Below are 12,589 nucleotides of genomic sequence, written 5' to 3' on the forward strand. Positions count from 1 at the left end.
AGCATTTGGCCTATTCAACCACCTCCTATCATTTAGCATTTCTAATTTTTTCATGTGTTTACAGTCAATTTGCTTGTTTTTCACATTTCCTGCTCTAGAATGGCACCATTATCATTTAATTTGTAAAAAAATGCGTACTGCATACTTCTTTTTACTTAAAGACCTTTCCAACGCGTCCAAGACATTGAAGTTCTGACAACTGTATCAAAAGTTACAAGCACTTAAGTGTTATTTATACAGTTTTTGGAGACCGGATCTCAGATATGTTGATGAAAACGTTGTCCGGATCTCTCATGCGACCTATCGTTGGATATGTATTTAAAAGACCTTTCCAACGCGTCTAAACCATTGAAGATCTGACAACCCTATCAAAAGTTAAAAGCACTTAAGTGTTATTTACGCAATTTTGCATTTTGGATAGCACCCGTTAAATGTAAGGAAGGCGCCAACCACCTAAGGGTGGATTAAGTAACGTTTTTACTGTGTATTTAATTATATTATGTTAACCATCTACAACCTAACCCCGCCTCGAGCCCCGCCTCTAGACGGGCTTCAATTTAAAAAATCGCCAAAGTTCTATTTTTCAACCAATTTTTGATCTTTTAAAAGCATTGGAAAGAAGAACTCTTAAAATTGTAGAAAATTTTCTGGTTGTAAGTTTTACTTGTTTTATGAGACTTTGCCAATGTTAAAAAACATATAATTTTTGGAGGGGTCAAGTTTGGCTGTGTTTTTTACTAACATTTCCTATATTTTAAATACCTTTTTGAAAATGTATACATTACGGGTTTTCTTACAAAAACCACCCTTTTACAATTTTCGGGACTATTTTTAAAATCGTTTTTTTAGCATAACTTTTGAAGTACTAAACTAAACTGCATGATTTTTAATAGCGACTTATGGGACCCCAAGACGGATCGAATGACGCCAAAACGGACAAAATCGGTTCAGCCAATGTCGAGATAATCGAGTGACAATTTTTTGATCAAAGGCAAAAAATCTTGGTAATATTACATCTGGGAAGGGGTACCGGTACATCTACGTCAGAAAAAAAAATTAGTAATTTTATCTCTAAAAATGTGTAATTTTATCGCTTTTCTGGTGTAATTTCACTTTTCCAGTCTAAATTGAAGTAAAATTACATCATAAAAGAGGTAATATTCCACCTTTCAAAATCAGACCTTCAAAATTTACACAATTTTTTTCTGTGATAGATTATGATTCTGAATATTGCTGAATTCCGTTAGTGATGATTATTTATATTCACCTACGAAATTGTAAGCCAAACAGTTTTAACTACATATACCAAAGGAATTCACACCCTCAGATATAGAAAAAAAATGCGTACTGCAATAAAAGTTCAATTATACGCACATTCCATACCGAAACTCCACAAACTACCCTCTGACTGAACATACCACGCGATGCCGTAGTCACGTGCAAGCTTCGTCGCGCGCGTAACAAAGAGACGCACCTTCACCGTGGCAACCTGCGGCGCCAATTCCCGGAGCTTCCCCGTTGGATCGATACGTCGCAACACTTTCGCTTGCAATTATTATTTACGCGTATTCCGAAACAGAAACTCCGTTTTTTGCCAAAAATGCTGAAACTGAAAAACAAGCTACGAAACAAGTTCAAATCGGCGAAAATCGAGTGCCTCCCGGATGACTTCAGCGTCATTTCGTACGACGTGCAGTCGGAATCGTCGCCGGCACCGGCCCCAACGGCATCCGACGGCAGCAACGACGATGGATACGGAGCGCCACCGGGAAGCTACAACGGGGATTCCAGCAGCCCGAGCCCCAACGACGGACGAACGTCGGGATCTTCGATGAACTACAACTGCTGCTACAATTACAACTTTAACATCAACTACAACTTCTCCCCGCCGCCCCACGGATGCCACGACGGACGGGGTAACGACGACGAGGAGGAAATCTTCGAAGAGGAGTGGCTCCGAATGTTCGACAGCAACAGCAATCTGGTGTCGGAAAGCTCGGCGGAACCCACGAAGAAAGCGAACAAAGCGGCACCGACGAGAAAAGTACGACCGGCGTCAACGGAGCGAAGCAAGCGGAGCACTTCCAGCATGTCATCTAAAGTGACCCCGTCCGGAAATCCTCGGCTGATGAAGGCTACCATGAAGGCACCACGTTGTCTGTCCACCAGCGACCTATCGACGTACAAAGGGAGTGCATTCAGTGAAGACTGCGAAAGCATCTGCAGCCGGCTGAATTCGGTCAAGATCACCGAGATGCTAGATCAGAAAGGAGCGAACCTCACCGATCACGATCGACGTATACTACACTGCATGGTGCTCAAGCGCATCAAGGAGATCGAACGACTCGAGGAATCCGTCCTGGCGAAGCAGTGCTGGGAACAGGAGAAGCTCTACCGCAAGACGCTACTGGACGAGCAAGAACGTAACTACAAGAAAGCGATACGACAAAAGCGAACCATCGAACAGATCGAAATCCGAAACCGCAAGCAGCGGCTGGAGCGGCTCGAGCAGCAACAGATCGAGCGAATCCAGAACGAAATCAGCGAGAAAGATATCCGCTCGAGCAGCCTGCTCAAAACGCTCGTCATCCAGAAGGGCATCAAGGAGTGCGAGAAGAAAAACCGCGAACTCAAACGCATCGAGGACGCCACCATCAACCAGGAGGAAAAGATCCTCGACAAAGACATCTGGCGCCAGTCGCTCGTGGACCACCTCGAAGAACGCGTCCAGCGAGCGGACGTCCTCCGGCATCGCGTGCTCGAGGTCAACAAACGCCGCATCAAGATCGACAATCAGCTCGAGAAGCGCATGCACGCCCACAACCTGAAGCAGACGCTCGAGCAGGAAAAGTACAAGCTGGTGCAGCTGCAGGAGCGAATCATGGCGCGTGAGTCGCGCTACGAAAAGTTCAAAGCCAGCAAGAAGCGGATCTTCGATCAGCTGAAAAGCAGGGCGAAAACGACGGCCGCGCTGCGCGACATGGTCAAGCACTCGATCAGTCCGGACACGTGCGGGAAGGTCGCAATCAAGGTCGGGCCGGGTTCCGCGCACCAGCACCGGGTGATCGACGTGGTGCAGGTCAAGTGAGGCGCAGCAGCGGAAGAAGCGGTAGTAGGCGAGACGAGTTTCTCGCCTTCTTTGGTAGATTGTAAGGTAAGCGGTGCAGTTGAGGACGCGTGGAAAATGTTTGCTATTGCAGCAGCAGCCAAAGATTAAAATATTTGTTTTAAGTTCAAATAGATTTAAAATTAAAAAATCACACCATTCTTAAAAATAACCTTTTCATCCATATTTTGAAAAAGAGCGAAAGAGCCGGTCAAAAGAGCGGCTCTTTTTAATGAGCGAACGAAAATAAGAGCTCCGAAAAAAGAACGGTTTTGCCCACCTCTATTTTCAACTATTGGTACGTTCGTTTGAAGAGCCGGTGCGGCACTGAGTGCCGCACTCGTCGGTGCCAGTTTTGGTTCAATCGAACGTCATTTCGTCGCCATCGTGCTAACTTGTCGTACGTGCATTTTTGGGCCAAATTGAGTTAAGAACGCCATATTGTGCAGCTCACAATGCCTCACCTTTTGACCGTCACAGATCCCCAAAATTCGATTTCAATCCTGAGATATTCAACAAAAACCGAAAAAACTCCGTGCATTTTTGTCACTTTATATATGAAAGTAGTTTCAATCTTGTCGTGCTATCTTGTCACTCCATGAAAATTGATGTAAGTGCGACAAAAGGCCAAAGGGATTTCAGGCCAGGAAAGTCAGGATGCGTTTGTCGCACGTAGAAGCTAGACTACCGTAAACATTTGTAATTATAACTCGGGACCCAGCAACCAACTTCAACCAAACTTTGGGACAATGCACAGAATGGTCAGCTAAACAAAACGTGTTTGTTATTGTTTACATTGCGTGCTCTCGTTTTTGTATATTCAAGGTCAAACATAAAAACGCGTTTTTCTCGGAACGTCGAAATGGCGGGTGCGACAAGATATTATAGCACGTCGACGTCGATTTGTCAGTGCCAAGGATGCCAGATACACAGATTTGTCTGTGTTTCACAGACATTTGAGCTTGTGCCAGATATTTTTAGAGGTTCACAGACTTTTAAAAAACTTCATTAAATTAATATTTAGAAAAAATATCAACCGAAACTTATTTCGTTAGTCTTAAAATGCTTGAAAACGCAATTTCTGATGGAATTGATATATTTGCATTTTAGGCAAGTGTACAGACATACACAGACTTTTTCACAGACATTTTAAAAAACCTTGTGGCATCCCTGGTGCGCGTGGAACTCGCATGAAACTGAAAAAATATCGAGTGCGGCACTAGAGTTTCAGTTCCAAGATGGCGGCGAAACTCGTGCGGAACTAGCGCAAGTTTCTTCAAAGAAACACTTTGAGAGCTCTGAGTGCGGCACTCAGTGTGGAACTAGCCATCAAACGAACGTATACCATATGTTTGACTCAGGCTGTCAAAATTCCAAAACGTCACTGCTAATCTTCGCTTCGCAGCTTTTGTTTGTGTTTGAAGTTTCGGGCCGGGGCTCTGCTAAAAAAGTGTCAAACCAACGGCGCCTTTGACACTTTCTACCCGTAAACAAAAACATTGACGCGGCAAACAGGTAGAAGAGCGGGATCAACCAAAAACGTTTGCGTTTTGGTTTGAATCAGTCTAAGGTTTTTTTTTGCAACAAAGTGCATTACGCTACTCTTGAATTAAGACGTAAGTAAAAATGATTTTTCGCTGGTAATAATTGTAATGTGATGGTTTTAAAATTGCCTCAGGATGGAACTGGACGACGGTTTCAACTCAGCTGGTGTCAAGGTGGAGGAAATGGAGCTCGATGAGCAGGATGATCCCGAGATGAAGAACTGTGTCTCGTTTGAAGATACGGTTCTACATCCAAACTTTGAGTGTAAAGTGGAACCTGAACAACCTCAATTGTTTTTTGGTTCAAACGATGAAGACGAGGTAATTTAGTAACGGTTGTTTTCAAGGGGTTGTAGCTTTTCATGCAAGTTTGTTTACTTTAGATATCCGTAACAGATTGCCTTCACCATCCGGACGAGTTTTGCTACGTATGTGGTGTATTCATGTGCCCAGCTAAATACCGCAAGAAAGCGGCAGGAAGATGCATTCCAATAGCAACTTGTTTGTCTTTCCGGCGGATGTATTCGGACTACTTCGGGTTGGACATCCGTGACCAACACAAGCCCTGGGTTCCGCACTATGCCTGCAAGGCATGCTATACCAGACTGAGAAGTATGCTAAAAGCTGCAATTAGAGAATAAGTAAGAAATTGTTTCAATTTTTACGTTACAGATTGGGAGCAAGGAAAAAGCAAAGGATTGCCTTTTGGAACGCCAAGAATATGGTCGAAGCCGTCGAATCATTCTGACGATTGCTACTTTTGTTTGACGGTCGTAACGAATGGTAGAGGGCCAAACATCTACCCGGACCTTCCTTCGTCAAGACCGCCAGATTACTGCAAGGTTGCTCCGGGCAGAAACAGATCGATGCACTCAGTTGAGCTTCCGCTGGAATCCGGAGGTCCCAGCCATGCAAATGGCATCAAACTTGAAGAGATCGAACAGGAATGTGTCTCGTTTGAAAACTCAACCACGGTGAAGAAAGAACCTAGCCAAGCTGAGAAGGATTGTGAGAATTCTCCGAGAGAAGAACCAAAAGCTCAAAGTACCCCAAAGACTGACCCCGAGAATCCGACAGCGAACTGCAAACAACGTCCCGATAAGTTTTGTTACATCTGCGGTTCCTATATGTTGGCCAAGTTGAAATATCCCATGAATGCCCCAAAACTATGGAGATTGTACGCGGTTTACTTTGAGTTGGACGTTGACCCTCCCGAGCATCCTTGGGAGCCTAAATTCAGCTGTGCGAGATGTTTCAGTTGTTTGAGTGGTGAGAGTTTCATTTTGTAGATTTCTTCCGCCTAACTCATTTCCTCATTTCAGCTTGGAGCAACCAAAAGGGCGATGGGCTACCCTTCGGAGTGCCAAGAATATGGTCGAAACCCTCCGACAATCACTTGATGGACTGCTACTTCTGTGTGGTAGCTGTGCACGCTCGTCGTCAAATGACGTTCGATGTCGACATTCCTTCCTCGCGAGCACCAGATTACAGCGTGAAGGCGCCGGGCAGGATTGACAACCTTCAAGCCTTCGACGATTCCATCGCAAAAGATGTCCAGCAAGCGTCGAATGCTTCAAAAGAGGAAGACCCGTTCGCTAACTGCAAGCGACATCCGGATGATTTTGCTACGTTTGTGGACATTACATCAACACCACTAAGAAACATACCATGATCAGCGGTACTAAGTTAGAGGCTGCTTACAAGGAATACTTTCAACTGGAAGTGGCTCAGCCGCCTCATCCTTGGGAGCCTAAATTTGCCTGTAGAAATTGCTCCAGTTATTTATACGGTAGCACCTATTTTTTCGAAAAAATAATCTTCTCCATTCATAATCTTCTTTCCCCTTCCCTTCTCGTCCACTCCAGGGTGGTACGCAGGTGAAAAAAGGTACTTCCAGTTTGCCGTTCCGCGACGCTGGCAAGAGCCGACCGACCACGCCACCGATTGCTTCTTCTGTTTGGCGGAAAATCGCGGAATGATACGCGGCGGCTGGAGCTATCCGGACTTGCCGTCCTCGCGGGCACCGGTACCGGTCGATGCGGACCATCCCAGGCCGGGGTTGAGAGTGGTGGTGAAGCAAGAAAATTGAAAAAGTGAAACAAGTCGGTTTGTAACTCTTTGTACGGAATAAATAACGATTGATCTCTGTGTTTAATAGTGTGATTATTTATCTAACTGTCAAGTCTAGGACTTGTGTGTCCGATTCCCGCTGGCCGGCAGCGAAATTATGAAAAACTATGGTTTGGGTATTTGATGGTGACAGCCCTCGCGCCCTGCTTTTAATGACCCGTTTCAGAATGGCAGAGATCCTGGCAGCCCAATTCCAATGTTATTGGACATTGTCTGGCCCCGCCTAAACATAGAGCAAAAACCAGACGAGATCTCAAACTTTCCTTAAATTTCTGATCAGGCAAAACAGGCATCAGCGCGTATTAAATTATTGTTGAAAAGTATGTCTAGGGGAGCTATTATTACTTATAGTTTTACCACGGACTGTGGGGTTTTACTTGATATATTATTGGTAAAAAAAATCAAATAAAAAAGCAATTCTTTTCCCAGCGTCCTCAACTTCCCATAAAATGTGCAACGTTAAAAATTAGTTATCTTTAATTGTAAACCCAGCATTAAGTGTGAGTTGTGTGATAAGGTTTTAACAATAAAACATCAGCATTTTCAGAAGAATTAGAAAAAAATAAGTCATTTAATCCGAAAGTCGTATAAAAGTCAACAAACACATCAATATTAAATTTAAGTTTTTTTTTATTTTGGATCCAACAGAAATGTTTCGTTAGTTGCAATGCTTCTCCATACAAACTTTGGCGGAAAAAAACATTCGGCCGGCCGGGGACCCCAAACTTCATGCTTCCCCTCGAGTTGAGCCTGTGCAGTTATTTTTTGTCAATTTGTGTAGGTCAGTGTTATACGAAGTTTCGTGCAAACCTTCGGATAATCGAATCAGGACTGTACAACGCAATTTTGGCCGCCATCTTGGATTTCAAAACTCTAAATCACTTTAGAGAAGTTTTAGGAGTCAAACATTAAAAAACAATAAAATTGGTTTAGACTATGTATTCGAATTTTTATCAGCCTTTTTGTGCTTGTTAAATTATTTTTTTTGGAATTTCAAAATAGAGCAATTCTCTGAGATTTTGGCCATTCGATTTGTTTTGTATTTTTTAATCCGGCTGAAACTTTTTTGGTGCCTTCGGTATGCCCAAAGAAGCCATTTTGCATCATTAGTTTGTCCATATAATTTTCCATACAAATTTGGCAGCTGTCCATAAAAAAATTATGTATGAAAATTCAAAAATCTGAATCTTTTGAAGGAATTTTTTGATCGATTTGGTGTCTTCGGCAAAGTTGTAGGTATGGATAAGAACTACACTGAAAAAAAATGATAGACGATAACAAAATTTTAATGATTTTTTATTTAACTTTTTGACACTAAAACTTGATTTGCAAAAAAACACTGTTTTTATTTTTTTTTTCATTTTTTGATGTTTTAAAGGACATCAAATGCCAACTTTTCATAAATTTCAGGTTGTGCAAAAAATCATTGACCGAGTTATGAATTTTTTAATCAATACTGATTTTTTCAAAAAATCGAAATATTGGTCGCAAAAATTTTTAAACTTCATTTTTCGATGTAAAACCAAATTTGCAATCAAAAAGTATTTTAGTGAAATTTTGATAAAGTGCACCGTTTTAAAGTTAAAGCCATTTTTAAGTAACTTTTTTAAAAATAGTCGCAGTTTTTCATTTTTTCAAATGAGTGGATATGTTTGCCCACCTTTGGAAAAAATATTTTTGAAAAGCTGAGAAAATTCTCTATATTTTGCTTTTTTGAGCTTTGTTGTTACGACCCTTAGTTGCACTGCCATGCAAGTGTTTAAAAACAGGAAAATTGATGTTTGCTAAGTCTCACTCAAACAACCCACCGTTTTCTAATGTCGATATCTCAGCAACTAATGGTCCGATTTACAATGTTAAAATATGAAACATTCGAGAAATTTTCCGATCCTCTGGAAAAAAATATTTTCAAGTTATTTAAGACAAGACTAACATTTTAAAAGAGCGTAATATTGAATATTTGGCAATATCTCAGCAACTAAGGGTCGTATCAACGAAGTTCAAAAAAGCAAAATATAGAGAATTTTCTCAGCTTTTCAAAAATATTTTTTTTCAAAAGTGTGCATTAATTTAAAAAAATAAAAACTGCGGCGATTTACAAAAAAGTTACCTAAAAATGATTTGACTTGAAAATGATGCACTTTATCAAAATTTCACTAAAATACTTTTTGATTGCAAATTTGATTTAACACCGAAAAATGAAGTTGAAAATTTTTTCGAAAGCTGTCGGATAATCAAGTCTGAACTGTATCGCGAAATTGCGATAGAAATTTTTATTAGCCATTTTGCGCTTGTCATATTATTTTTGGAGTATCAAAATACATGTTTTTTTATTTTATTTTTAAGGCTTACATTTTTTAATTTTTTTTTATATTTTTTTGAGTCTTAAAAGTTTTAAACTTAAAACACATCAAATTCGCCAGTCATAATTTGCAGTGCAGACTGGATTATCCAAAGGCCTCTTAAAAATTTCACTTCAGATAATCATACTATACTGCCCTCATTTTTTTCGATTTTTTATTATTTTTCCCGTGATCAGGAGGTCATTTTGAGCAACTTTTGTTCTACGAGAAGCTTTACTTTATCCCTAAACTACTCTATAAAGTGATTTATAACTTTTTAATTCAACATGGCGGCCAAAATGGTGGTGATGAAATAATGAAAAAAATGCATTTATTAATTTTTAATAGAATCAATAATTTGAATTTGACTGAAATGGGGTCGCAGAATTTGGTATTAAAAGCACGAAAATAAAAAACATGATTTTTACTTGTTTATGATTCGATTTGATCCGAAGTCCTATACAAACCTCCGGATAATCGAGTCTAGACTGTCTCGACAAATTAAAACTTACCGTGGCCAAAAGTACGATCGTAATATTGCGATCGAGAAATCTCTATCGTGAGTCGATAAAGCATTAATCACTGTGAAAGTTTGTACCCTAAAATAAAACATAAGCTTTTTTCAGTAAATACCTAATAAATGTGTCATTTATTACTGTAATCAACAAAGTTCTAAACATTACTGGTTCAATACTGGTTCAGTTTGTAAGTACACAATTTCTAAAGCTTAAAACTATGCTAAGCCAAATATTAAATGTCTGTAGTTATGTTGATTGTAATTCTATTATCCTTCGAAATCGCTATCTCCTCTTTTGTGATAGACTTTCTGTTCGAAGGTGTGGTACTTTCCACAACTTGTTCCGAGTTTTCCACCTTCGTTTCAGCTGGTGAAAATGTCGTCGATAGGTCCGTAAACTTATCTAGAACGTCTAAAATAAATAAGATTTCATTATTTGCTGACTTAGGTTAATTTGTTAAGCGATTCTCACCATCCAAACTGCCGAATTTTTCCTCATTTGTGGTAGAACCGTCGCCTGGTTCAACCTTCATTTGCTCCGATGGTGAAAACGTACTCGATAGATCTGTCAGCTCGTCCAAAATCTCCGTAATCTGCAGCTCCATATCGCTTTTGAAGCTTTCGAAAAACTCCGCCGTTTCCCGGCACTGCACGCGCTTGAACATCGCCACCCTCAAACTGTTCCGCTTGACCACCGGCTTCTTTCCCTTCCTCCCAGCACTCTTTTCCGGCGTTGTTTCCGCCCGCTGGCGCAACTCGGCCGTCACGTCGGAATAGCTGTTGACGTCCAGCAGCAGGGACGGCGAGGCGGTCGTGTTTCTTCGCGCCGTTCCCGGTGGACCGCGTCGGCTCTGGTAGAGGATGCTCGTGGTCGAGGGCCGTACCACGCTGGTGGAGAAGAATTCCTGCACGCTGCGATCGACCTCCTTTTCCTCGTCGGTCTGGGGGAGGTGGAGCGCGGGTTTGTGGTCGGCTTCGGCGTCCTTGGTTGGTTCCTTGGATTTGCCAACGCTGATGGCGAGTTGGATCTTTCTCAGTTTAGTGAGCAGAATACGGAATCGTTTGAGGATGCGGTCCGTTGCAATGATTGGGTCTTCCGCTGAACATCGTAGGATGGCTTTGCACTCAAGGAGCATCATTTTGAAGTCTTCAAAGTGAATCTTGAGTGGTTCCTGGAACAAGCACAGTTCGGACCCGTTAAATTCCATGTGCTGCCGGAAGACTTCCGCTTTGGCAAGCAACTTTTTTGCTTCCATCGGTTCAAAAGAGTCCTTCAAGCGATCGATTCCTGTATCCAGAATTTCAATCAAGGCTGAAGAAAATGCGTTACTATCGATAATGCGTTGCACGTGGTAGCGCAATAGCGAAGACTCCTCTAACCAGTGCGCTTCCAGCAAGTTCGAGTGATGGTTGCACGGAACGTAAATCGACGGAATCAGATACGAATCCAGAGCTTCCACGGAAGCCAGACAGCTTCGAATAGTTGAGGCCGCTTTGTTATTATCTGCGTAGGAAATTGCAAACAGTCCAATTTGCATAATCTTATCAAACATCGCGTCGAAACGGTTTGCCATCCCGTCAATCTGCTCCTCCGACGCCTCCTCCTTCACCAACCGTCTCATCTCTCGGATCACGTTCTGATCGAGCTCGGCAAACGTTTCGTAGACCAACTTCAACAAACAATCGTTAACTTGCGCCTCCAACTGATAAATGGCCGCCTCCAGCACGCTGGCTCTCAACCGTCTACTCTGCGCATCCGGTCGACCCTCAACCAGCGCCGACTCTTTCTCCAGCGCGATACACTCCTTCAGAACTTTTTGACAAACCAAGGTCAACTTGGCGCGATCTTCATCCTCCAGTACGTTACCAAACGCAAACGTTTGCGTTATCAAAGCCTCGACCACCGACCGGATTCTGGCACTCTCCATCATGGCCTCGGCGTCCTGCTCGGCGCGATAAATGTCCTGGTCCTGACCATTGTCGTTGAATGCGATCGTCATCGGACCCACAAGATTTAAGGCCAGATCTAGAAAGTTGACAAAATTGGACTCAGTTGAGCTCTCCTGCTGAAGGCTGCTATCCTCGGCCAACGCTTTAATTTTTGAAATACACCAAACTATCCGATCCAGAAAGAACTGACGAGTCGACTGCAAAATTAATTAATTTAAAATTATCCTTTTTTAACCGCAAAGAAGTGAGTCTCTCACCGACAAAACGCACTGGTTCTCCTGCTCAGCAATCAGCGTTCGCTCCAGGTATCGAATGCACACGACAATCTGCGACAGACACAGAAAGGACATCTCCATCGTGCCAACCCGGCCGCACCCCTCAAACACCAGAAATTTGTGCAACACCGCAAACAGCTTGTTGAAGTCGCCGCAAACAGTCTACAATGTAGAAACAACTTGAAAATTCGTTACGCAAAAACCGCAAACCGTCAACTCACGTTCAACCAGTCGATACCGCTTCGCTTGGAGCTGACAAACCCGCGGTACAGGTTCTCCTGGACCGTCTGGATCGCCGTCTGGAGTTCGGGGATCATTTTGTGTGGTCGTGATTTACGCGGATAAGTTACGTTTTTAAAATCCAAACCGCAGGTTTGCTAGTTCAACGGCGGTTCTGCGACAGTGCACTTTTCAAAACAGTTTTTTTGTGTTTTGTTTTGTTTGCATGACAGGATCGGCGGGCGACATCTGCTTGTGGATTTCGAAACTTTTCGAGCAGTAAGATATTCGAGCTGTTTTATTTACTTATATTTTTGGATAGTTTTGAAAACGATTGTTTTATATTTAAAAAATACAGAGCAAAAACCCGCTACACTGTGGTACAGACCAGTTATGCTATGCTATGCTATTTTCAAAATAAAGAGCAAATTTCAGGCAAAATGAGGCCGTTGCAAATTTTTTTCATAGTTCAATACTTAGAAATTTTGGAACTTATGATTGCAAAA

General features: G+C 42.2%; 3 protein-coding genes across 4 annotated transcripts; 2 read left to right on the forward strand and 1 right to left on the reverse strand.

Moving 5' to 3' along the window:
- The first annotated feature begins 1,516 nt into the window (after positions 1-1,516).
- Positions 1,517-3,156, forward strand: LOC6034672. The gene has a single exon (XM_001844908.2). It carries the CDS (start codon positions 1,601-1,603, stop codon positions 3,086-3,088), a length of 1,488 nt encoding a protein of 495 aa, XP_001844960.1. The 5' UTR covers positions 1,517-1,600; the 3' UTR covers positions 3,089-3,156.
- A 1,301-nt stretch (positions 3,157-4,457) lies between these two features.
- LOC6034673 lies at positions 4,458-6,805 on the forward strand. 2 transcript variants are annotated; one of them, XM_038257163.1, is made up of 6 exons: positions 4,458-4,722; positions 4,785-4,971; positions 5,034-5,262; positions 5,323-5,916; positions 5,973-6,439; positions 6,516-6,805. In XM_038257163.1, the coding sequence occupies exons 2-5, from the start codon at positions 4,786-4,788 to the stop codon at positions 6,320-6,322; spliced, it is 1,359 nt and encodes a 452-aa protein (XP_038113091.1). In that variant the 5' UTR covers positions 4,458-4,722; position 4,785; the 3' UTR covers positions 6,323-6,439; positions 6,516-6,805. The 2 variants fall into 2 exon arrangements, with proteins under 2 accessions (XP_038113091.1, XP_001844961.2); XM_001844909.2 differs by having other exon boundaries at positions 4,465-4,722; positions 5,323-5,919.
- Positions 6,806-9,754: 2,949 nt separating this feature from the next.
- LOC6034674 (serendipity locus protein alpha) lies at positions 9,755-12,276 on the reverse strand. Its single transcript, XM_038257403.1, has 4 exons — positions 12,086-12,276; positions 11,847-12,026; positions 10,112-11,786; positions 9,755-10,051 (listed from the first exon to the last, which is right to left on the reverse strand). Exons 1-4 carry the CDS (start codon positions 12,179-12,181, stop codon positions 9,873-9,875), a joined length of 2,130 nt encoding a protein of 709 aa, XP_038113331.1. The 5' UTR covers positions 12,182-12,276; the 3' UTR covers positions 9,755-9,872.
- Positions 12,277-12,589: the final 313 nt, after the last annotated feature.

Source organism: Culex quinquefasciatus, chromosome 2, assembly GCF_015732765.1.
Source record: "Culex quinquefasciatus strain JHB chromosome 2, VPISU_Cqui_1.0_pri_paternal, whole genome shotgun sequence".
Lineage (NCBI taxonomy): Eukaryota > Metazoa > Arthropoda > Insecta > Diptera > Culicidae > Culex > Culex quinquefasciatus.